General features: G+C 33.6%; 1 protein-coding gene across 2 annotated transcripts in view; it reads left to right on the top strand.

Moving 5' to 3' along the window:
- Positions 1-13,595: 13,595 nt before the first annotated feature.
- The window catches only part of LOC127718795 (la-related protein 4-like), a 50,670-nt gene continuing 36,723 nt past the window's right edge, over positions 13,596-27,542 (top strand). For both annotated transcript variants that reach the window (XM_052224858.1, XM_052224856.1), the window contains exons 1-2: positions 13,596-13,767; positions 18,319-18,471. In XM_052224858.1, coding sequence (XP_052080818.1) covers positions 18,361-18,471 — 111 coding nt within the window. In that variant the 5' untranslated portion in view covers positions 13,596-13,767; positions 18,319-18,360. The remainder of the gene's footprint in view (positions 13,768-18,318; positions 18,472-27,542) is intronic.

The raw sequence follows: 27,542 nt of genomic DNA, 5'->3' as shown, positions 1-27,542 counted from the left end.
CCGCAAACCCCTACTTTTCTTTTCATAATTTTATTACATATAGTTTAAAAAGCCATATTTGAAAATCTTATAAAATCCTTGTTATTTTTTCACTGTTTTTGAAAGAAAAAAGGTGCCAATGTTAAATGTATGAAAAATCTAGAGAGAATCATTTCCCGCCAAATTTTCAATGGCTTATATCTCGAAAACAAGTACATGGTTCTGCTTTTTAGTTCCTTCATTTATATACTATCAATGTATAACAGTCTTTTAAAAAGCTTGTTATTTTGAAACAGAGCAGCGAACATCCTTAAGTAATCTAAACTAAATAATACGTTTGGAAAATATTCTTGATGAAACACTTTCACATTAAGTTTTGGTAGTAAAAAGACTAACATCTTTCAAAATACCAGCTTGTAAGACGTTACTTGATTGATTTTAAGCTTATTTTGAAAACTCCTATATTGCTTTTAGCAAGGAGAATCGAATCTAACAATACATTACTTTTTATAATAGCATCTTCAAATGTATATATAATTTTTCATGCAAATGTTTATCATTTTGGAACTCATAATGAGGGATATAGCTTGATATCAACCCGATTATTTAAATTCAATATAAATATAACGAGCCTCTTATTATTATTGAAATGAAATAACGAGAGTTGATATCAAGCGATATCTGACTAATTCACACGTGTTGTTTCTATTTCTCTAATGGTAAATCTATCTTTGTCCTGGTGAAATATTTTCGATTTCGCAAGCTTCCCTTTACTGATAATGATAAGTCCGCTTACGATATTGAGAACATTGTGTCGGGAACCAAGAGCTGTTTGTACGCTTCAGATTCGAATCATGATTGACAAAAGGGACATTTTCAGTGAAACATGAGAGTGTTTTATGAAATCACAAATCTCGATTGTGAAGAGGAACGTTTTCCGTCGTGACCTTTGAAAGTCATAATTGAAATACCAAATAGTCAATGGAAATATAGCAATTTCGTTACACATTGCAGGATAGGCCAACCAAATGAATCCATTTGTAGTACCACTTATTCATATCACACTCCGTTCAGTGTGATACGAAAATTATCTCTTCGTGTGGGTAATGGATAACAGGCCACAACCACAAGAGAATAAGACTTTTTCACTCTTTATAAGAAAAAGACTATCGTTTATTTTACAATAACTTAGAGCCAATACTTTAGCTGTTTTACCCAAAAAAAATCTTATGTGTTGATATCCTTCGCAAGTTTTGTAAAAAATTGTATTTCCAGAAAAGTGATGTCCATGTGAAATTTTATCCTCAATGTCAACACCATTTAATTAATGTCCTGAATTTTGTAGTTGCCAATCACGGGAAGGCGTGCCTGGTGACTGTTCAAAGAATGGGATGTTGGACTCCGAAGGAATATCATCAAATATGTGTAACTGTATGGAAGGTTGACCAAAGAATCTGCACGGACTGTTAAGAGCATAATTGTTTATTGGACTGAAAGATTTGTATCTTTTGGATGAACTTATCTTTCTTATTCCGGCGATACTACGCGTCACGAACGCCGATTCTTTGCATCTGTGCACTACTTTTGGTGACGCATGTGTATGGTGATCCCTTTGCTTTAAAACTATATCTGGTGTTTTACATTTTGTAGGTGTATGTGTATTTTCCCGCGGGCTTTTGACAATGACATCGCTGTTTTTCAGATTTTCTTCTGTTTCAGACATAATACTGCCACAGTTTTTGAAAGTTTCTGTACTTTTAACTTGTATCTTATTAGTAACAGTTTCATTTTTTTCACTTTTTTTATTTGTTTCTATACATAACTGCTTCCCATATTCATTTTGTTGGAGAGCTGATGACTTTCGAGGGGTTATGTCCCCTGTAAAAACCTCGTCTTGAGTAACTGTGTTTGACTGTTCAACGTTGTCTGATACATGGATGATCTCAATTGACTCCTCTTTTAATGTTGACAGTTGAACATTGGTATGGAATATAACCGCCTGCCCAAGTACATCACGTGACATCCTTCTAACAATAGATGTCGAGGTCGTTGAGCTGAGGTATTTATAAAGGAACATCATAACTCTCCGCCGTTTTTCTTTATGAAGAGCACCTTCACCAATAGCATGCAGAATACACATAACAGTCTTCAAATACAGTAGGAAGATTTTGAGAGGTTGAGTACTGTAAGTTATGCTTAGACAAATCTCAATACAGCTTATCGGTACGGTTGAAACCAAAAAGAAAATAATAAGTGTTGAAACCGACTGGCAAATTTTTGCGCCTGTCTTCCTATGATCTGTGGCATTTGGGAGTATTCGATTCGTGGCTGACAAGTTCGGAATGCTATTATGTCTTTCGATAATTGTGATTCTATTGTTATTATCTCTATATTGTTGAATTCTGGTAATAGAGGACGAAGATATATTGACGAGCCCTGTGTATAAAGCAGTGACCATAATTGAAGGGATAATATACATTAACATAGTGCTACCAATATTAAGGTAATTTATTCCCTCATGGCGGACGTCAAAACAGAAGTAATTGCTACTTCCGTCTGTTTTATTGCTCAATTTTGATTCCATAGCGGTGATCCTAACAATCAGTTTAGTTGCGGCTGTAATCAAGGCGAGAACGAAACTGCATACAGTAACCATGAGGAAAAACGCATTGCTGACCATGATGTCAGCATTCTCTCTGCAGATAGCCAGACGAAAGCGTATAATTGCCACTACCGTGATTCCTATTGGATAAGTATCCAAAAACGTAGACTGAAGAGTTTCTGAAATAAACATTAAATATATTCATCATATTTAGTTTGAATAATTACACAGGGGTTCATATATTCTCAACAGGAAAACTAAAAAATATGTTAAATAACGGGAACAGGTCTTGAAATGAACACATTTCTATACTTCCGGAAGTCTTCATGTTTTCCTTATTTTCTAAACTGCATGTTTAACTTCCAACAATTGCTCAGATTTTTGTTCACATAAGTTTTTAACATTAAACCTCATAACACCAACTGCAATGGCTCAGAAATTAAAAATCTGTCAAGATCTATTTTAAAAATTTGTATGTTAATTGTGTGACTTCATCCTGTATGTGTCATTAAAAATATGTGTGTATTCAAAATTTTATTTTTTTCTGTTATCCAATGTTTAAAGACATTTCAGAAGAGGATTTACACTTTTTTTGTGACGATAAGCATAGTTACGTGTGATTATTTCAGTACATTATCCTGAAAATCAAATCAGTCTTGTGTTCTCGTTTATCATGAATAAATTAGAGGCAACAGTAGCTAACCAATTTTCAAAACCCGTAAATCTATTTTGATCATACAAATCAGGAGAAATATCGTAGGAAATTGCATGAACTCTTAACGGAGTGAGCCTGGATATGTCCACAGGGTCAACGTCTCTGAAACAAAATGTTCAGATAAAAAAAGGGACACAATTGTTAAATTTACAGAACAAACGACTTTTTTGGTATCTTTAGACCTAAGACCGCGAGAAATTGTCTCTCGTAAATAAATAAATAGATAATGATCATAATAACTTACCTTTGGCTATACAAGCAATTTTTGTAACATGTCCAGTCTGCATTACCCACAATTCAGACGGAATATAGAAGATGATGGCAAGAAGCACAAATATGGTTTTTAAACATTGGATCCGGTCGTTGTATTTCATTTTTGGCTTATCGGCTTTTAGTGACATTAGAAACATAAAATTGGTGCCGAGACCAAGACATATAAAGAATGAAATAACCGGGGTATGAATGTTCATAGAATCATTTTCTTGCTCCATCTTTATTACAGTTACGATGTACCCTCCTTTTCCTTGGTAGATATTTAAATATTTAGATGTTAGTAATTTTATTGAAATATTATTCGCACCTTTGAGATGACGATGCTTGGTGTTAATTTTATTTCAGCATGTTATTCATCTTAAATGTCATCTGAAATGCCAACTTTAATTAAAGGAATACGAAAATAAGACATAACTTGCACAAGACACTCTAAAATCAAAGTACTGAAGTACTGAACATCGGATGACCGCAAGTTCTGGTGCTTGTCACAGAAAGAAAAATCACATCTTTATACCTGAAAGTTACACAGAAACATGTATATTTTTTTCTGAGACAAATTCCTGTGTGGATGATGAATAAATGACAGGGAATTCAATATCATTCTATTCTACTATTATAATGATAGTGCAGTGCAATTGCATGGTGGACACTCTTTTGTAATAATTCGTTTTTCTAATAGATTGGATTTGAGTAGCATTCATATTTTCCCGCGTTTGTTGCAAAACGTTCTTGAGATATTCTTCCGCATGCGTTCACACAAATTTTCGGTATTCTTGATTTGTTATTGATATATCTATTTCTCACGACAAAACATTTTCATATCATTTATCTATGTTCTTAAAAATTATGTTCATGAATATTTATTGATGAAATTAATATATAACAAGCGATAAGGAATGTTATTTTGCACTCGATAATATCCGCATAATTATACGAAATACGTTCGGTTATCAGCCAAAAACGCAAGTCACGTTGGTACAAATGTCTGCGGCAACATAACACCGGAATGCTCTCACGTTCATCCGCTGTAAAAATAAAATCGGTTCTAACTATAAGGGAAAAAAGATGAAAATTCGAAGAAATGTTTGAAAATAATATGAAAATTCGCAGAAACGTTTGGAATTAAGATGAAAATTCGCAGAAATGTTTTCACGTTAATTTTCAACTGAAATGAGCTGATACCCCAAAAAATATCACGCAACTAGTCATTTTGGGGCCCTTTATAGCTCGCTGTTCGGTGTGAGCCAAGACTCCGTGTTGAAGGCCGTACTTTGACCTATAATTGTTTACTTTTTACACATTGTGACTTGGGTGGAGAGTTGTCTCATTAGCACTCATACCACATCTTCTTATTTCTAAATTAAAAAAGTCATTGTTTTTGATCTGGCAAGTACACAAAACCTTGTTTAAAGGAATATAAGAGAATGATTGACCATTGTAATACTAAAATTGTAATACTAAAATTGGTAGTAAGTTGTACTGAAATATTAAACTTCATGTCAAAATGTAAGTTTTGAATGATAACTGTGAGGGTAACATTATACTCTAACACATTGCTCAGCGGGTAACATTTTGTTTTCATTGTTACTCTTTCGTGTTTAAAATCAAAAATCTGAAGAAAAAAAACTAAAATTCATTATAACATCGTCTTCATCTCGTTTGACATTTTTTTCTCGGTGTAACAATCTGCTCTTTACCCTCTAAGCTATGTGTTTTTCTCGGTGTAACAATCAGCTCTTCGCCCTTTGCTATGTGTTTTTCTCTGTGGAACAATCAGCTCTTCGCCCTTTGCTATGTGTTTTTCTCGGTGTAACAATATGCTCTTTACCCTCTCAGCTATGTGTTTTTCTCTGTGTAGCAATCTGCTCTTCACCCTTAGCTATGTGTTTTTCTCGGTGTAACAATCTGTTCTTCATCCTCTCAGCTATGTGATTTTCTCGCTGTTAAAATCTACTGTTCACCCTCTCAGGTATGTGCTTTTATCGGTGTAATAATCTGCTCTTCACTCTTAGCTATGTGTTTTTCTCGGTGTAACAATCTGTTCTTCATCCTCTCAGCTATGTGATTTTCTCGCTGTTAAAATCTACTGTTCACCCTCTCAGGTATGTGCTTTTATCGGTGTAATAATCTGCTCTTCACCCTTAGCTATGTGTTTTTCTCGGTGTAACAATCTGTTCTTCATCCTCTCAGCTATGTGATTTTCTCGCTGTTAAAATCTACTGTTCACCCTCTCAGGTATGTGCTTTTATCGGTGTAATAATCTGCTCTTCACCCTTAGCTATATGTTTTTCTCGGTGTAACAATCTGCTTTTCACCCTCTCAGCTATGTGTTTTCTCGGTGTAACAGTCTGCTCTTCACCCTCTCAGCTATGTGTATGTCTCGGTGTAACAAACTGCTCTACACCCTCTCAGCTATGTGTTTTTCTCGGTGTAAAAATTTGCTCTTCACCCTAAGCTATGTGTGTTTCTCGGTGTAACAATCTGCTCTTAATCCTCTCAGTTATATGTTTTTTTTCGCTGTTAAAATCTACTGTTCACCCTCTCAGCTATGTGTTTTTCTCGGTGTAACAATCTGCTCTGCACCCTTAGCTATGTGTTTTTCTCGGTGTAACAATCTGCTCTTCAACCTCTCAGCTACGTGTTTTTCTCGCTGCTAAAATCTACTCTTCACCCTCTCAGCTATGTGTTTGTTTGTTGTTTTTTTTTTTGGTGTAACCGTCTGCTCTTAATCCTCTCAGCTATGTTTTTTTCTCTGTGTAACAATCTGCTCTTAACCCTTAGCTATGTGTTTTCTCGGTGTAACAATCTGCTCTTCACCATCTAAGCTATGTGTTATTTATGAAACGACTCGCGAGTGTATTTCTTCGTAATATTCTATCATGAAATTGATCGCAATTCTGCTGACGGGATCAAACCCTCTAGGAATTAAAACACGATACCACATTACGACGAAGTCAGTTCTGTTAAAGATAATGCATATTTTGAGGATTTTGTTGTCGTACAGCACACCGAGAGGCGGCAAGATTGGTCAAATGAAAGACGACCGTAGGGAGGTTTTCTTTCTGCCATTCTGACACTAATAAACTGTTGGTTGTTTTATTTTAAACTTTCTACACATAAGTGTTATCAAGATTGTCTTGTTTTAAAGTTTTGCATTTTTAATTTTATCTCACGTAATGTCCTTTCATTGTAGCGATAAATTAACAGAGAGAATATTCCCTCAACATGCGGCGCATACTTAACATTCACATTATTTGTGTAAAACAAACTGTGCGTTAACAACATATTCCAGTCGAAAAATTGGTGGATATGATTGTTTCTGCCTTAAGTTTAAAGAATATTGAAGAAGAAAAAATGCAGAATATCCCAATTGGACACAACACATGAACTAAATGGATAAAATGATCGTTCAAACTGTTACTGGAGTTGACATTTTAATCGAGGTAAATGATGACCTATACAGGTCATTACTTTTTGCCTTGATTCACATTTCATTGACACTTGGTATCGCCTGGGTCGTTGGCCTATCATTCTGAAAGGAAATAACGCCATATAAGTATATAAAAAAAAACTCATTGTAGATACCAGGATTAAAATTTTGTACGCCAGACGCGCGTCTGGTCTACAAATGATTCATCAGTGCATGACGCTTGAATCAAAAAAGTTAAAAAGGCCAAATAAAGTACGAAGTTGAAAGCATTCTGGACACAAAATTCCGAAAGGTTTTGCCAAATACAGCTAACATAATACATTCCTTCGGTAGAAAATCCTTAGTATTTCGAAAAGTTCAAAGTTTTGTAAACAGTTAATTTATAATTATGGACATATCAATGATAATTCACGTCAAGACAAAAGTGCTGACTACTGGGCTGGTGATACCCTCGGATAGGAAACCTCCACCAGCACTGGCATCGACACAGTGGTTGTAAAAAAAAACATCATAGATACAATAATTAAAATTGTGCATGTACGCCTGACGCGCGTTTCGTCTACAAAGGACTCATCAGTGACGCTCATAGATACATTAATGAAAAATACCTCCATTTACACTTTGAAATCGTCAGTGGAACTATCCTTCAATCATCACCTCCATATAGAGTATATTTGGAGATCTAACATTGTTGGAGTAAATTTCAGGCGAAGTATATCTTAATTGTGGTGGTAACCCTGTATAACTCTAAGTTATACAATGGAGAATGTGTCACAAATAGAAACTGGGTGTATCTTGTGACTGGGTTATGTGTTGGCCTGCAACCACACACACACAATAGACAATAAGAAGAGTCTGCACTGACTCTGACTCTGGGACTAACTCTTGCAACAAATGGCGACTCTGGTTTCCGCGACATATAATTTAATAGTTCAGCATGGAATACAATTGTACAGAGTTGGAACTGCTCAGTGTAATACTAAATCCAATCTGCCATATCGAATTAAATAGATACAAGAATACTATGCAAGATTAAAGTAAATGTCTCTAATTGTATAACAAATTGAAGCGTTAAATAAGATTAGCTTAATTTTCAAAAATAGACTTTAACCTTTCACAATAAAAATAACAAAATCCCTTAGTGAAATATTGCAAATATAAGAAAAACAGTGATTTTACAAAATCTTTTACAAAATGTCCGAAAAGTCTCAAAATCAAATTTTGTCCATTTTTCCACTGTGACAACAGTATGTCCCAGAGTTGTTACATATTTAAACGTGAAAAATAAGAATATATTGATGAGACTGCATGGCAAGTATTCGTCCTTTAAAACTGACACAAACAGTTGATCTACAAATTACTTTATCTACATGCCGTCATACATCATGTAATGTGTTATACAGTTCTAAATGAAGCTGGGGAGGAATTTAAAGCATCACTCAACTAGCGAATATAAAAATAAGAAGATGTGGTATGCTTGCCAATGAAACAACTATCCACCAGACACAAAATGACGTAGAAGTAAGCAACTATAGGTCACGATATCTAACTATATTTTATATAGCCTATAATTGGTCGAGTAGTTTAGGGCGCTACAAAAAATCCCGCCGAGAGACGACTCATATTCACCAATCTTTAGTTTTCTGTGTAAATTTTTTTTTTCTCATTTTGTTTGTCTTTTCGTCATTTTAGTCATGATATTGTCTCTTTCTTTCCTTATGGTTTTCAAATTGACCACTTGGTATCTTGTCTTTTTTTTTTATTAGGACATTTATAAAAAAAAACATTTCACAGTGGAGACAATTGAAATGAAATAGTCCTACTAGTAGTATTCCCGCCAAATATGAGTAAGTAACTACATCTAAAAGTTTACATCTTTCGGATTTTTGTTTCATTATAGATAGATAATCTTTTCAATTTTGATAAAATGTTACCGGATACGATTTAATACATTCAGTTGCCTTGACGTTTCTTGCATTTTACAGAAATATGAGTAAATCTAAGTTGATAATCAATTGTCACACCTGTAGGAGGGTGACTTCATTTTCACTCTCTCTTTCATTCCCATCAAAATATGATTTGAAATTCTGATTATGCCTTTTTCTCCAATGGCCTGAGAGGAGTAAGTTCACAAAATTGGCCCTAAGGTTTTCGTGTTTTTTTAATCAGGCCAAAATACTAGACATTTCACATAGAAATAGTTGTGATAATTCTATTTGTACAAAAAAACTTCTTTTTGGCATATCATATTAAAAATGACGAAGTAATGACTCCTTAAGTATGCATTATTTGTGTTGTAACGACAGTTATGGTCAAATTTGAAATAATTCTTAACAGTTTATAAATAATTTACTTTGGCCGCCACCTCGAATCCAGAAAGTTTAGGTGTCTAGGGATTCAATATCACTATTGACAACTTTTGGTTACAGAACATTTTGGATCCTAGGTTGCGGCGAAGGGTTTCCTCAATCTTTAAGGTCCGAAAACTGCACAATATATCCAATAGTGATTTTGAAGCCTAGAATATATTCTTATGGGGAGATTTTTTCAACCTAGTATTAAGGCTTTTGATATAGATCCATTTAAGAACCAAATTATGACCATTATGAAATTTTATGATAAAGTTGAAATTTAAGGCAGTAATTGGCCTAAAGTAAACCTTGTCCTTTCTCGATCTAGAATGCTTACACCTGATTGTCGTAAAACCAATTTATAAGATCTGAACTTTCCTGCTCCCGATTTAATCAATTTATCTAAATCATAGATATAGAGAGCACTTTCCTGTACAAAAATAAGCAGAGATTTGAATCCAAATCCCAATAGATCTATCGTAGTATCGATGTTTGATATCCAGGGGCGGACCCATGATTTGATGTTAGGGGGGCGCGATCCTCATAATGAGTAGTTAGATGACCATATTTTGACCAAAAAATGGTTGTAATTTTACCAATAAATTTACATTGTTTTTAATTTTCGTTAGGGATCGCGCACCTTTTATCATTGTCAGATGACAGGACACGTGAACCCATAAAAAATGTAATAAAAGAAATACATGTATAGTATTGAAAAAAATAATTTGAATATGTATACAATACTTGCGAAGTTTTTAACTTGCGACAAGCCCAATGACGTACATGAGACGAGGTAAAACTTAGCCTTCTAGGGACCTTGCGAGTCAGTGTGTCACGAAATACAAGTTCCTTCATAATATAAGTTCCAAGTGGAAGAAATATTCTGTAATATTATTTCCAATGGAACAAATATTACAGTATTTGTTCCTTACGGAATAAAGGGTATAGAATATTTGTTCCAACAGGAACATATATTATGACATTGTTTATAACAAAGTTGCCAGTGGAACTTCACGGTAAGGTGGAACAAATATACGTTGACAAGTGCTGGGACTAGGATACTAACGTCAATATATTAGGTCCCAGGTCAGTGTTAGTACTTATACAGGTTTACAAATCATTTTAAACACGTGACTAGTATCTAAAATTTTGCTTTTGTTCAGTAAAGGGCACTCCTACAATAATGGTACAAGATCCAAAAACACAATCAGTACATTCTTTTAAAGACATGGTTTACGTTTTAAATTGGATAATAATATGAAACATACCAACAACAACAAAATTTGATAGTATATCATTGCAGTTGTATAGTACCCATGCTTTTATGTATGACAACTGTTTCCGGTGCATCAAAATATCGAATGGAATGAAAGTAGTTTTTCAAGGTGGTTTTTTTTCTGCACTCAATATGTGTTCTGTTTGATTTGAATTTGTGCAGATTGAAACATCGGTCTCTGCATGTAAAAAATAAATGGTGCATCTTTTTGAGACATCGAACCAGGAAACGGTGGGCGAAAGGATATCATCAGGTTTACAAGTATTGGAAGTAGTGCGTCCTAGTGAAAACAGCAAACAGAATTAAAGTAGAAAAAAATAGTTTTGACTTTAAAGTTTTTTATTTTTGTGACATGTGGCACTTTTTGCATAGTATCACATTATTACATATGTAAGCGATAAATTAGTCCTGCTAAAATGTGTCTGGGCGGACATAATTTTGCAAGCCGATGAAAGTCCATGGTAATAATTTACATAACTTTTAGCCTGATGTTGGTTATAAAATATCACGGATTTATTTTTATATAAGTTTATTCTAATAATATAAGTACTGATCAGACTTATTTTCGTAGCAAATAGAAAACGGGACTTTTATCATGCTTATAGCTAGGAAACTTGAGGTTCATTATTATCAAATGCGGATTGCAAGATTTTTGAAAAAGTAGGACCAACAAGCTAGCTGGCAACATTAGGAGTGGTACTTATAAAAAAAACTATGTATTGGCAATACATGTTGCTCCATAACCCCTCCCCTCTTCCAAAATCCGCGTCTGCTTTTACTACTCTAATTTTCACTATAAAATTTGAGATAATGTAAGAAAAGAAATGAAATTTTGAAGGGACTAATTTTTCTTAGGAAAATTGATAACATAGACTTTTATATAAACTATTAACTTGAACCCCCCACTAGATATAAAACAAACAACAATCAATCAAATTTTAATAAAAATAAACTGCACAAGTTATTTTACAAAATTGAGTTGATAAGTAATATATATATTTAAGTAAAATTATCAACATGTTTCATGACTTTTAACACTAGGAAATCGGATTGTTTTTCGAATATTAATCAATGTTCCAAGTCTCTTGCTTCCTGTGGGTGAAAAATAGGCCCCCGAATTGTGTTTCCTTTGAAAAATAGTCTATGTTTCATGTTTTGCAAGAAAATGAAGTACATGGAACGTCACAGTACCCAAATTGCACCGAGTACCCAAATTGCACCTATTCAACAAAAATAGCTGCGGAAATCTTACAAGTTTTCTTTGAGGCTAAACAATTTGTACTTTCATGATTTGACATTATACACGTCTTTCAACATATGTAAATATATTTAAATATACACAAAACGTTCACAGTATATATCAACAGATGAAGCATTCACTGGAAAAAGTAAAATCTACGGAAACGTAGCCATGCGACGTTCACAAAAAGTCATCTTTTAAAAATGAGCAAATACAATATGTTACAAACATCCATTTCTTAAAAAAAGAATAGTAAGCATGGACTAATGTCAAATTGTTCTAAATATTTGAAGAATTAATACAAAACTTCTGTTTTTCGATTTTTAAGGATGTGAATTTAAGCATGGATGCAATTTGGGTACTCCTCATTACAGAATAATGGATCGTTTGGAGGTCGGTTCAAACCCATTTTTCTATGATTCAATATAGATTCAATTGAATTTGTGTAACTATATAGTAAATAAGGATACGTCTACAAAATAAACACAGAATGGAAACTTTTGTCTGGATCATAAAAAAACGTAGGTGAAAAAACTGTCAAAATAGGTGCATTTTGGGTACCCTCACGTTAGGCCCCTATCTGTACAAATTTCGCACCGTAGGAAAATAAGTGCAAGACATATTTGAGGGGGGGGGGTAGGGGGGTCCTGATCCCGAAATCCCGGGCTTAAAAACATGGAATCTCGAGGTCCCGAATTTAAAAAAAATTAAATCCCGACATCCCGAAATTCGAAAAAAGAATTCCCGGATCCCGAAAGGAACAATCCCGAAATCCCGAGCTTAAAAACACCCGATCCCGGAGTCCTGACAAAGGTCCTACCCCCCCCCCCCCCCCTATTTTCTAATGAATATGGACTTACTTATACTTACTTTATATACAAGGAAATAAAATCAAGGGGACACATTTTACTATCGGAACGAATATACTGTTACACATACATGTTACAATAAATAAATTTCCATGTATTTTTTTTTTAATTTTTCTTTTTTTAGAACAGTTGTTTTGCTTGTAAACATATGGAGCAGTCACTTACAAGATCCGTTACAAGATTCGTAATTTTATGGCTTAAAGAGCGATAACTCGATTATTTTTCCTTCTTAATGGCAATCCATAAAAGGAACAGGGAATGAAATGATTTAGAGGCAACCAAAGGTAACCGATAAGGAATATATTACCAAAAATAGAATACAGGATGATCGCCATGCATAGAATTTATCAATATCTTAAGGCAAACAGCCATTGATTATTTGCTGTCGTGATATTCAAAATGCATATAGTTAAAAAAAAAATTTTTTTGACATTTCATAATGTAAATGAGAGAAAACGTTCAAAAATAAATTAAACAAAATTTGTCAAAGGTACGATTTTAGTGTGTTCAAAATAAATGTTTATTAAAAGTTTACCATTCGATTTCTAAAATATATTTCATCGTTGTATGAAATATCATTTATTATTAAAAGTGTAGTTTTATCACGTAGTAAACCCATCCATGGCCTCTTTACCGCACTGCGTCACGATAGAACCGCCCCTCTCCCGCCAAATCAGAAATAACTTGGACGATCACCAAGTTCTTAATGAGCATCTTGTTTACCCTAGTTGATCTACTGTACCATTATAAAAATTAAATGTAGAATAATTTTATCTCAAACAGTCTATTTTCAATAAATAATTAAAAAAAAATCAACACGTCCCACATCGCGGTTGCCATGTTGGATATATGCGGCCCATGTGACTACTGTGGCGATAGATCGTTCTGCAACCTTGTGAAGATCTTGCCGTATTTCGCCCCAAGACTCCCTAAACCCTTAGGTTTTCGTGTAGTCACCCAATACGGCTTGTAGATTAAAGGGAATACATTTGTGTTATTTACAAATTTAAACTGGAGGGTTAAGGGACAACAGTAAGTTTCAATATTTTTAAGCGTGATAGGCCACCGTGTGTAAGACGCCATGTCTTTTGAGGTAATACACCTCGTGTCACGTGTGTATTTTCTTCACTGATATTTTACTGAACGTTGCACGAATAATTGATATTAATATGTTGTAGAGAATTAACTACATTCTATGCACATTTCCTGTTCATGTCGATTATTTTGGTTAAAAGATTAACGAGGAAATGGACGGGTTTTGACCCGCCTGTATCGAGGTCATCTTTCGCAATTTCATTTGATTTTGTTTTTGTGTTGGGGTGTAAGTGAGAAGTTGTCACTTCGCAAAGACCATTCCTAGTGGTAACTGCTATGAACTTTGACCTGGGATTTTGACACTGAGTTGTTTTATTGATGAAATTACACGAAACATCCGCAAGCATGCTTTTCATATGGAAAGCGGAAATTCGTATGTCGTCAGACAAAATGGCGGCCTCCATGGAAATTTAGAATTTTGATACATTTTAACGTATTTTTGGACTAAATATTTCGCAAAATGGTAGTTGTTCAGGTAAATTTCACACATTAATGTAATAGCTTCGATTACAAATACACGTTTATAAACAAAACTAGATTATCTAATTAATTATGCATTTAGATCACCAAGCTTTGAGGATATCAAAACAAACAGTAAACAGACCCAGTTTTCTGTTAATTTTGTAAATCATATCAATAATTGAACATTAAAAGTATTTATAAAGTTATATTTTGTGAACATATTGAGTTAAAAAACAACTGGAAATAAGAAAATTAAGTTTGGAAAGACATTGAAAAAATGATATAAGGGGCCTTCAAATTCCTAGAAGTACAGTTTATATAGTATTTTCTATTTCCTTTTTATGAATGAGTTACACTGGTAAAACCAAATTCAATTTGTGAATTTGACATCATTGAACAATTATACCATGTTGTAACCTTGGATATTGTGTTTTGGCCCTCTCCTTATGGAGCACATTTATGGTTAATGCAACGACTGTTAAAACATCTAATAATTCATCAGGTTTTTGAATTAAAAAAGTGGGTGCGAACGGCACCAGGGGGAGAACGTGTTTGGTGGGAACGTGAATGGGAGCGAACATGTTTTTGGGCGAACGGACCCGGATTCGACTGTTAACATGTATGTCCATCTCAAAACTTGCCTAGTTTGGCCCTTTTTTTTAAAAATCCTGGATCCACATCTGAATAGCACCTTTGCAATCAGGTGATAACTTTAAATTGAAAGTTCTTGTACACCACATTTTGTGATGTTTGCATTTGGACCTACATGTATAAATTTATGACAAGTTATCAGGAAACCATCACTGTTGGTGTTTATTGGGGTCATGCTGAGAGAGAGAAAAACGCATTACATTGTGATTGATTGGTATTTAACTCCACTTTCAGTACTAGTGTACTATTTCGTTGCGGTCAGTTTTTTATTGGTGGAGGAAGCTGGAGTGCCCTAAAAAAAACCACCTACCTTTCGTTGGGAAAACTGACAATCCTAGTCAATTAATATTGGAGTCAAACGCATCTAATGTCATTATTTTATGATTTAAAGGCTTACTCAAAGGCATGCACAGAAGACAAAAGCAATATAATCAAAATTGTTTAATAATTTCTGACCTCTATTTCTTCACATATTTAACTGTCAGTTAAAGATGAGTATCATAATAATAAAATCATCACCTGATTGGCTCTGTGTATCATGCACATGCTGGTCTTTTAAAAAACATTGGAAGATTTAATATGCACCTCCCTTGGAAATTTGTTAGTGGACAGAGTTCTCGAAAAGTGATGGTCCGAAGGTTTTGACCACCTAAATTTTTCAAGGACCGTCACAATTTTGGTATTTAGAAGTAGAAATAATAGTGAGGACCAGCAGATTTTCTTCAAGAACCACCAGGGAAAAAAAGATTTGAATAAAGATCCCAGGGCCTAAAATAAAAATAGATTTGTATGCTTATGGTCTGATCACCTGTCCAAAATCAGCCCTACCAGAAAATTTGTTATTAACAAATTTAACCTAATGGAATGACATTTTTTGTCCTTATTATTGAGCTAATTGGCAAAATTTGCAGTTTCCGTTCTATAACTTTAAATGAATAAGAAGATGTGGTATGAGTGCCAATGAGGCAACTCTCCATCCAAGTCAAAATGTATAAAAAGTTAACAATTATAGGTCAAAGTATGGCCTTCAACACTGAGCCTTGGCTCACACCTAAAAGCAAGCTATAAAGGGCCCCAAAATGACTAGTTTAAAACAATTAAAACAGGAAAACCAATGGTCTAATCTATATAAAAAACGAGAAACAAGAAACACCTATGAACCACACCAACAAACGACAACCACTAAACAACAGGCTCCTGAATTAGTTTCCATTCTCTTACTATAGTTTGCCTCAACCGAATGCTTATTACCACAAAAAATACTATAATGTTATATGCAACAGGGCATCATTTGTGTCCCATGGACACATTCTCCATTTATTTTTTAGATTTTTTTTGCATTTTATATCATTTAGATACAGGTTAAAAGTTTTTTAGACATCCGTAGTGGAGGGAGCCTTGTTCGTCTGTATGTCCGTCCGTACATCCCGAAATTTGAAACTTATACACAATGCTTATGACCACAAAACACAGATCAAATTTGAATTTGGGTGGCGTCACTTTTACTTTTCAAGAGTTATGCCCTTTACAAATAGAAAAATTTCGAATTTTTCGTTTTGTCTCTAAAGTTTGCTCCAACCAAATGTTATGAAACTTATACACAATGCTTATTACCACAGAACCCAGATCAAGTAAGAATTAGGGTTGTGTCACTTTTACAGTTCTTGAGTTATGTCCCTTTATAACCTTATATGCAAGCGGGGGCATCATCTGTGTCCCATGGACACTTTCCCCATTTATTTTCCATATGTTCTAACCCAGGGTTCTGTGGAATCATTGCAGTTGTGTGTTTAATCATATGTCTAACAGTCTTATGATGAATTTTGGGAAGGCTGTGTTATATACAATGTATCTTAATATTATACTTAACATTGCTTAAATGAAATGAAAGTTGAAAATACCCACATTAAGCTGATACTTGAGCTGTATGGCTTTCATGGGTGATCCTTGGTTTAAAATTTTTAGCATTGATTGGGGTATTGAATTGTCAATGATCAATCAAAGTGTGATGAAGCAAATAATCATCCATGTCGGCAAGTAACCTATTTTGAAAAATGACCTTATTTTTGATGTCATTTCTGAAGTGAATATCAGCATTTTGTGATACTTTGGTGTTTTAAATGTATTTTAATGAAGTGCAAAAGGTAACGTTTTGGTGGCTAAGAATTTCGTACTTTTGGATTTGCAAAATTATTTGACTTACATTGTAAGTTAAAAATAAAACCTTGAAGTGAACACTTATGAAGTTTTTATGATTTATTTGATCACACAAGTGTACACTTGAAATTTGATATCAGCAGATGCTTACTGATACTTTGACCTTCAACTTAAAAAAAAAATTATTTAGGTTTGGCTATTTTTGGTATTTTTGACACTTGAATCATAACCTCAAAAACCTTAACCTTAAACAATACAAATTACATTTATGTTGGGGAGGTTGTACTTGAATCAATGTTGTCCTTACAGTTTCCTTCAACATTGCAATTAACAAAAGCTAGTGTTAGCATTTGAAGGTTGCCATGTAGCTAAAATAAATTAAAGTAAGGGTTCAATCCATGTCTTGGTCAAACCAAAGACTTGATAATTGGTATTTGCTGCTTCTCCACTAAGCAAGCAACATTAAGAAGCAAGATCAAAAACTGGTCATCTTGTAGTTGGAATAATGTGTCTTCCTGAACTAACACATTAAAAATCTGGCTTAAGAGTGTAAGCAGGGTTATCACAATATCATGTTCTCGTCCTGAATATCCATTTAATTTGCCACTGGACATTTAACAGCCACCCATCATCCAAAATAAAATGAACAGTATTGAAATGTGGATATAAACAAATACAATGTACATGAGTTAACTTTGACACAATATTATGGAATTTTGTAATTACTGTTGGGGAAGAAAAATTTCACTCTAGTGCTAATTTTCTGTAATCAGTTTATTTAAGATGAAGAAGGCCACGTTGGGACAGTGCTCTTGGATGTATATAAATAAATCCACTTTTCTGAAACGTACATGTATCCATGTATGTTAAAGTTATCAATATGTATAAAATTAACCCAACACCGGTTAAAAAATAAGGCTCTTGAATGCCCTTCCTCGGTTCCATAGCAGTCTTTACGAAATAAGAAGAGCAAAGATCAGTTGAATCACAAGTAAAAATTCAGATGACAAACTGTCTCAGAAGGGAAGAGAAATCCGAATAAAACACTCCGTAATCCACAATACTACACAGAAAACTGATGTACAAACACTGTTGCATATTGATACAGAAAATATTCATAACATGCTTTTACCCTAAATATGCATGTATATTTCTGCTTGGCATTCATGAATCAGCACCTGTTAACCAATCAATTGAATTTGAATTTTCTGTTTGTAGGTGGAACTGAAGGATAATTACGGAGAAAGCTCAGCCGCCCTGATGACGTCAGACCGGGGAACCACTGGGGGCGCTGAGTTAACAACAACACCGGTCCAGTCGGGAGAGTATTTGGTGCAGTGGGATGGTTCGGAAGCTGTCTTACAGTTTGAGGTATGATTGGTACTGACCCATGTCCTTTGGAAATCAGTAATGGTAACTCCAGACTGATTTATGGTTTTTATGTGTGTTTTGTAAACATCTCACCTCAATGTTAGACTACAAGGTTCAAACTAAGAGTCCAGTCCTGGGCTTGTAAAAATCAAACCTCTCAAGGATATCTATTTAGGCCAAAAAAAAATATATGTCTGTTTCCTGCCTCCAACCACTTTAAAAAAGGGTAGGTCAGGTTTTTATTTTATTTTTTGCGTATTAACAAAACATGGAAAAGGTGCGTGTTTTCTCTGAGTTTGATCCCTTTATACACTTATACATCCTGTTATTTGCGCATGCGTGCTGATACTTTTATAATTTTCAGTGGTATGACAAGTTCTACACTTAATATGTGTTGATATTATTACAAATTTTAGTGAATAATCCAGTGTAAATTAGATTCACAGTCTAATGATGACTCACAATGCTTTTCTTGAATAATTGTTTGAAAAGGCATTAAAATATTTTAGGGTCTGTTGGGAGGCAGGAAACAAGCATATATTTTTTTTGACCTTATGAACAGGCGATTTCAAAGATGCATCACTATTGTATCTGTTACTCTGGATTCATTATTATTGGTGGATATCAATTTTCGTTACTTGAGAACATTTTGCATTTTGTGGATATTTGATTTTGTGGTTTTGCCAAAGCAAGACTGCTTTGAACATTTAAATTTTTGTTTCCCTGTACCCATGAAATCCACAAAAATGGATATCCCACAAATACATGTTATAATGAATCCACATGATATCATCATAGAAAATCCACCAATATTGCCATTACAATGTATATCACAAACTTTTGATACCCCTTTTTCAAAGTGCAATCTCTTTGTGCCACTTGTTTCCCTAGTGGCTTTTAATCAGTAGAAATGGAAGGTATTTTCATACTCTGAAGATGATGATATGATGTTTGCTTTATTGTATTCATCCATGGAACTCCCATGAAAGTTTCAACATAAATTTTTTTTATTTGGGACTCAAAATATGCATAATTTGATTTTTGTTTTATTTTACCATAAATACATATACAGCTGGCTGCTGATCATGAACATGAAGTAATAATGTTGAACAGACCATGGCTTCCAAAACGGTCATATATTCCGGACATTTTTAAATTGACCGGACATTGTCCGTCTGGGAAAAGCACGAAACGGAATCTACTTTTAGTTTTCAAGGCTTTCTTAAGAGACCATTATTTTAACATAATTTACCAAAAAATTTGGAAGTTTATGCGATCTTTTTGACTTGACCTTTTGCCAACAGCCAGACAATTCCGGTCATAAAAGTGACATGATGAATAAGTACCATCAAAACAAACCCTACTTTAATACCTTTTCATTATAATCAAGGTTAATTAGTGTGTGTCGGACAGCTGAACTTGACCTGTTCAGTTGACAGGTAAACTATTTTGAACCGGACATTGATTGGTCTATTCAAAGTTATTTTCTTACATTTCAGCGGTTTACATCTAATTACTTTATTCAATAAGATTAAAATTATCAGAAATACGTTTATAAATATGATTTGATGGACAATTTAAAAAGGTCGTCAGAACCACGTTGTTTGAATGTTGTTTGAACTAGTGCGCATGTGCACAGGTGGGAAATTTAATTATGCATCCTGATTCTTCAAAAATGCTAAAATTATCATTGATACCTTTATCTAATGTTCATTTCAAGTATATTCTTGAAAAAATAACGTGGAGAGAATCGTGCTTTGTAAACGCACACGGATTTTACGTATCCGTATCTGGTCCCTGTTTTACTGTTGTCAAGTCAACATCCGGTATTAGGAAAATGTGCTTTTCAAAAACGAAAGTAAAGTTTTTGACAACATTATTTTGCACAAATAAAGAGTCTAAGGCAGATATTAGTACACTGATGTTGCACACTTCAAATGATGAAATGTCAATTTAACAGTTTACTTCAGAACATCGAGTTTATATCAAAGTAAAGTTTAATATCGTTTTTTATTGTCAATCATTGACATTGGTTATATGATGGCCAACTTATAACCATCATTGCCTTTTGTTACTAATTCTTAAGGGATTAAAATCGAGATAAAACATAAAATGTCCGGCTGGCTCAAAGATTTTTTGGAAGCCCTTGAACAGACCTGCATTAGTCTTCATATTTTTATTCTAAGTGTATTTTAACCATTTATATCAAAATGAATTTGGATAAATATACAAAGGTCATAGATTTCTTGGTTGCTTTTAATCTCGAAAGCTACAGTGACTTAAAGATACAAGATACATTTTGTAGAGAAAAACTTTTGTCTGTCACATAAATAAAATACTCATATGTACACAGTCTGTCTGTCCATGCATCTGTCAGTCTTTCAAATTGATGTATAGTTGAGCCACCATTTACAAATTCTTTGTTTGACCCCCCCCCCCCACCCCAACTCATGCCTTTTAGAGATGGATAGGTAGGCAGGGATTTTATTTTTTTTTTTTTTGCCACCAACATAAGATTCATGTTTCAGACAAGAAAACGACGTTAGAACACAAAAAAAAATAAAAATAAAAATTGGAAACAGATTGTATCATAAAATTTTTCGGGTAGGTAGCTATAGGCAACAACAACAAGGAGACAGAATAATATACATGATATAAGCACTTGTTGCTTGTTTCTGAATCCTATTTGTGAATTAGAATTTATATTGTAATTTGTAAAATTCATAATAAAATATCGTTTACACTAACATCAAACAATTATATTTGGCCCTGGTTCACACAACTTTAACGGTTTTAAAGGTTGAAAATTTCTATTTTGCTAAAGGTTTGACAAATGTATAAAAAAAGAAAGGATATCGTGTATGAATTCATGACACAAAATCACTACAAAGACATGAAAAAACCAAAAGCAGAGGAACAGCACTTTTATTGTTGTTCTGTTGTTCTTCATCCCAAAGTCACAGTTCTAAATACACCTTCAACAAGGAGCAAAAACTCACCTTGCTGCATTAAGTTCAAGACGGCCTCAATAGGTACTTCTGCAACAAAAATGCTATGTTTTTCCTGTTAAATTTTGAATGAACTGTATCATTATTTTTTTTTGGTGAAAATATTATGTTCATCTCTTAGAAGTACTTACTGATTATGCTCTCTAATTAAAATGGAAAGATGTATTAGCAACTCCCTTTAAAGTACTACTAGGCATCACATTCATAATACTGTAAATTCAGAAATTATTGCAAGATATTTATTAATGCGACTGGTTGAGTATCTCAATAAGAACTCAAATCGCATTAATAAATGCCTGCAATAATTTCTGCATTTACAGTATATACTTATATAATTCATACAAACTTGTATACATTTAGACCATTAGGTCAACACAGTTCCTTAGTCTAGAATCTCTTTAACAAACACATAGATATTGAGGAAGGATATAATGACTGTTTTTCTCGACCCTTCTAGTAGCTTTGATTCAGTTGTGTGAAAAATTATTTTTGACTTTTCCATCAATCTCTTCTAACTAATTATAACTACAATGCATAGACATAAGTATTTGTCACTTACAATTTCTTGCTATATATTTCATATAAACTTTTATCCTGCAATCGACCTTTCTACTATACTAATACGCTAGACGTATATAGTCTTCTGGTATCCTGCTTCTGTTGCTCGCATTACACTTGTTTCTTAGCCTCGTACAAATACAGCTGATATTTAAAGACACTAAACAGTTATTGTCTATATATTTTAAAAAGAATTATGCTGGAGTAAACCTTGTAAGATTTTACACAACATGGTACAACTAAAAGTAGGATTGTCTGTAGCGGAGGGGGCAATAAGTTTTACCTTGTCCGTCCATACATCCCAATATTGGTTTCCGTTCTCTAACTTTAGTTTGCCTCAACCAAATGTTATGAAACTTGTACACAATGCTTATTACCACAAAACTCAAATCAAAGTACAAATTTGGGTTGTGTCACTCTTTTGGTTCTTGAGTTATGTCCCTTTATAATGTTATTTGCAAGTGGGGGCATCATCTGTGTCCCATGGACACATTCCCCATTTATTTTAATTTAAAAAATGGTTTATTAGGGCCCCGCCAAATGGCGGACGCCCTATAGTGATCAGTCTGTCCGTCCGTAACAAATTGTGTCCGCTCTATATCTAGAGAACCGTTATGATTTCAAAGTTACTTGACATGTATATTTACCAACACCAGAGGGTGTGTCATAATGTATGTACAACTTCCTAGGTCAAAGGTCAAGGTCAAAAACTGGTTTTAGTTGACAACCCCATGTCCTATGGTAAAGATCGTGTCCGCTCTATATCTTGAGAACCGTTATGATTTCAAAGTTTATACTTGACATGTATATAAACCAACAGCAGAGGGTGTGTCATAATTTATGTACAACTTCCTAGGTCAAAGGTCAAGGAGAAAAACTTTGGTTTCAGTTGACAACCCCATGTCCAATGATAAAGATACAAATTTTTTACCACACATTATTCACAGCGGGGCCCACAGAGATGGCTCCCATCTCAATGATATCTAGTTTACTACAATTAAATAAAATTCAGACAATTCAGCTTCTTCTTTCAAAACCTAGTTGTAAAAACCAAACATAATGCCTTCAAAATAATTTTGGAATATTAAATATTTAACATGTTTAAGGGGGAAAATAAAATAAATAAATTTATGGAACTTATATCTGCTTCATTTGGACTGTTGGATTGTTGTCTCATTGGCAATCAGACCATTTTTTATTGTACCTAATTAACACACTTTTTGTTCATGCAAGATTGCAAATAGTAAGGGCTTGGAAGGATCACCTTGCTCTGTATATATAAATGGAAGTGACACAAGCAGCTTGGTACATGTAGTTTGTCACTGTGGGACTAAATGAAAATTTGTTATCTCCCTTCAAACACAGATTTTAATACATAAAAAGTCAATCATAAAATTAACAAATGTGGGATAACATGAATATTCTATTATGTGTCAATAAACAGGTTATAACTGCAGATCAGATTTATATTTAAATGCCTTAGGGAACAAAGTATAGTGTGGAAAAAATCAATAGACAGAGAAATTATCACATGTAAAATTCTGCAGTTTAATTTGTGCTGTTACTCCTGACAATTTCTATTCCAAAATATATCTGTTAAATTTTTGCTGATGCAAGGGAAACTTTGAAACATAGATTCCATCATTTTTATTTATAAATTGCCTCAGAGCAAGTTTTAATAGGAAAAGTCAGTCGCTCCTCAATTTGTCAGCTTAGCAGTGGCGACAGGTGCAGAATAATTGCAAAAATTGATTTCTTTTTGTATTGATAGGAATTGTCAATTTGTACTAGTACATTAGCTAAATATGGAGTGAAATGGGGAAAATGTTGTACATGTATTATTAGTTTGTCAGTTAATTAACCTAAAGCTACAAGTTTTCTTTGTTTTGTTTTTTTTATTAAGCTAATAATACTACATGTATACTGGGTATTTAACTTATGATACTATATGGGGGTATTTAACATCCTCGACTTCCCAGTTTCCTATGGTCAGCAACATTAACATTTTTTCCATGGTTCTGACAGTCTATAATGTTGATCACACACATTTGGTCAGATAAGTAAGGCAAGAAATATAGTTCTGTGTCCTGCCTCCCTACCTAACTTTAATTCCTACCTGAACACATTTTATGGACATTTTTCTGTTAAGCACCATGGAAGAATAGGCACATTTTTTAAGTTAAGAACATTTTTATGCCCCACCTACGATAGTAGAAGGGGCATTATGTTTTCTGGTCTGTGTGTCTATCCGTCTGTCCTGCTTCAGGTTAAAGTTTTTGGTCAAGGTAGTTTTTGATGAAGTTGAAGTCCAATCAACTTGATTCTTAGTACACATGTTCCCCATGATACGATCTTTCTAATTTTAATGCCAAATTAGAGTTTTTACCTTAATTTCACGGTCCACTGAACATAGAAAATGATAGTGCGAGTGGGGCATCTGTGTACTATCAGACTATGGACACATACTTGTTCAATGTTTAAATGAATACCTACCCTTTTTTTTCTGTATGGAAGCAGGAAACAAGTATTTACTTATTTGGCCTAATCATCCATCATTTGGCCCGTCAGTGTACTGGACTTGCATAGATTTAGATTGAAAGGTCTTATACTTTATCATGATTTTGGTCCACTTCAGAGTAACTTACCAGTGCATGTAATGCATATAGGATTTGCAAATGTTGGACTTGAGTTATGAAAAGACTTTTTTTCTTTTTTCTGTAGATCTTGATTATCAATTCATTCCCCCCTTTTAAGCCTTTTCTAAAAATACAAAAGCTGTCAGTCAGTAAGGATTGTTAGGCCAGGATCAGCTGTTTTCAGTTTCCTGTGATGTATAAAAAGATTTCAATGTATTGATCTGTGTTTAAGAATAACTCAATCAATTCAAATCATAGATATGAAAATAACTGTTTTCATCATTGACTTGTCTGATAAATAAGTAGATTTATACCTACTCTCAAGCACATTTATTGTTAAATTTCTCATTGAATTGGCCTTAAATGAACTTTTATGAACATGCATTATACATAACATGTAAATATATACACTGCCTGTAACCGAGTACGGCAGAAAGTGATTTTCCCTCGATTACAGTACTGATTTTCCCTGATTGATTACTGATTTTTCCCGATTTTCCTATGTAGAGAACATCAAAAGGGTAATTATATATGAATTAAAGAAAATCTGTGTCAATAATTATGCAACCTCCCTTTTCATTCATGCATTTTTATCATTGACCTCCCATGGGTAATATGGATTTTAATGACCAATCCTAAAAATAGAAACTTTTCCGAAGCAAGAAAGTCATGGGAAGTGATTTTCTTATATTATTCAAATATCTAAATGTTATTTCTCTAATTATAGAATACTTATTCAAATGTGCAAATTAAGTTAACTTAGAGCTGGAAGAACTTTTTTAAGGAGATTAGGAAAATACTAAAAAAATTATGATTTCAATTTCTGATGCAGTGTACTGATTGTCCACTATCAGTGTACAGATTGTCCCAGAGAAGATGAAGTTAATTACAGATTTTCCCCGATTTTCTCTTATAGTATCATAAGGAAAAAAGGTTCATTCTAAGTTTTATTTTTAACTACTTGCAAAAAAATATCAACATTGCTTTGATAGCTTTCTAAAAATGTCATCTTTGAAGAAGCTCACCATCAGAAGACACATCCATCTGAAAAACTTGTCATTTGGAGAAGACTTGAAGAGGGTGGTGAAAGATAACATACCATGCATTCATTCCAGAACTTCTTGACAGAGAAGGAAAAACTTTTATTAAAATACAAGATGAAAAAATTATAATTTGTAACTTATCAACAAATACACCACAAAAGATTATCAAAAAAGGCAAATCATCACAATCTCTAACCATTTCAGACAATTTATCAAATTCACCAAACTATGAATCCAGAAATATACAAACAGCAAGTTATGAACCCCAAGCAAGAAGAAACCTGTTTAAAGTTTCTGAACCATCTAATGAAATATCAATGAACAAAAAAATCTCTAATTCAATTTTATATATAAAATTGTAGAATTACAGGTTTGCAGGAAAATTTTTCATATATTCCACTATTTTTATTAGCACATGCCTAAGTGTAATGAAGATCCACATATTAGCTTTATTTTTGAAGGATTAGCTTTTTCAAAATCGGGGACAATCTGTATAGGTATCAGGGAAAATCTGTAATCAACACAAGCTGATCGGGGACAATCTGTACACCAAAGCTCAAGTTTAATTGCTAGTTTTTTTCCCATTTAAATGCTTATTTTGTCCAAATTTCTACTTGCATTTTTCAGATTATTATATTTGAACAAAATTTCATGAAAAAAAATCTAATTTTTATTCCCAGTTTTCTAAAAGCAGACTAAAACAGATTTTTTTTTACTCAAATCAGCTACAACAGCATCAAAACAAAGAATAAGGAAGGTCATGATGTAACTTCAAAGCAATCCCACCTCAGGATATCACTTACTAATGACTGCTGACCAGACAGAATAAATGATCTTTAACCAATTGATTAGTTCAAGCTACTTAAATTGAATAACAGAACTATAGTGTAAAATTTATCATGAAAAATCAGTACAAAATCGAGGAAAATCAGTACTATAATCGGGAGAAAATCACTTTCTGCCGTACTCGGTTACAGGCAGTGATATAGCTTTAATAGGAATTATCTGTAGAAAGGTGATTTTCATTTGAACATAAGGCCTAAAAAAAAAAAATCTGTGTTTCCGGTAACATCATTTTGTTAAATAGGGTCGGTAGGTTGGATTTTTTTTTTTTTTTTTTTTTGACATTGTAAACGAAATCCGGAAAATTATCATGGTGTTTTTAATAATTTCTCTTAATGGAGAGAGTGAGGGGAAACTTAATTTAATTGATTTGTATAGGATGAAAATTTACTACTTTTGTGGTGATTTTGAGCTGATATTCTGGTTTACCTACATGTAGCAACTTTTGCCTTTATTTTGGCTATCAGACTTTGATGACTCTGACCCTTTGACTAAGGATATTTCCCCAACAGTTACAGTTTGCAGCTTTGTGTTGACCCTTTAAGCAGAGCAGATTCTTTATAATGAGGAAATTCAGGTCCTTTATAAGGCTTAATATAGCTATAGGTTGCTAGGTAGGTAAAACAATTCTCAAAATAGTCTTGTTTATTTTACAGAATACATGTATATACATGTAGGTAAATGCTCTTGACATTATAGGTGCTTTACCAAAAAATGTCCTGACTTTAACATAAAAAGTCCATAAAATGTGCAAGGGTATGCGTCAGGAAACAAACCTTAATTTTGTTTACCCAAATTATTGAAATTCTCTATAACTACAATATAGGCAAACATCTTGAACTATTCCTTTGTTACTGTGTCAGACTATTATTTTTTTTTTAAATTTCACAACCAGATTATGTGAGCATTATTTTTAACATTACAAGTCATTTATTTTTGAAGACTGAAGTATGATACATTGATATTGACAAACCATCATGAAT

The sequence above is a fragment of the Mytilus californianus genome, unplaced genomic scaffold (genome assembly GCF_021869535.1).
Source record: "Mytilus californianus isolate M0D057914Y unplaced genomic scaffold, xbMytCali1.0.p SCAF_10, whole genome shotgun sequence".
Taxonomy (NCBI): domain Eukaryota; kingdom Metazoa; phylum Mollusca; class Bivalvia; order Mytilida; family Mytilidae; genus Mytilus; species Mytilus californianus.
The sequence above is the reverse complement of the archived record's forward strand: the minus strand, read 5'-3'. Positions and strand labels throughout refer to the sequence as shown.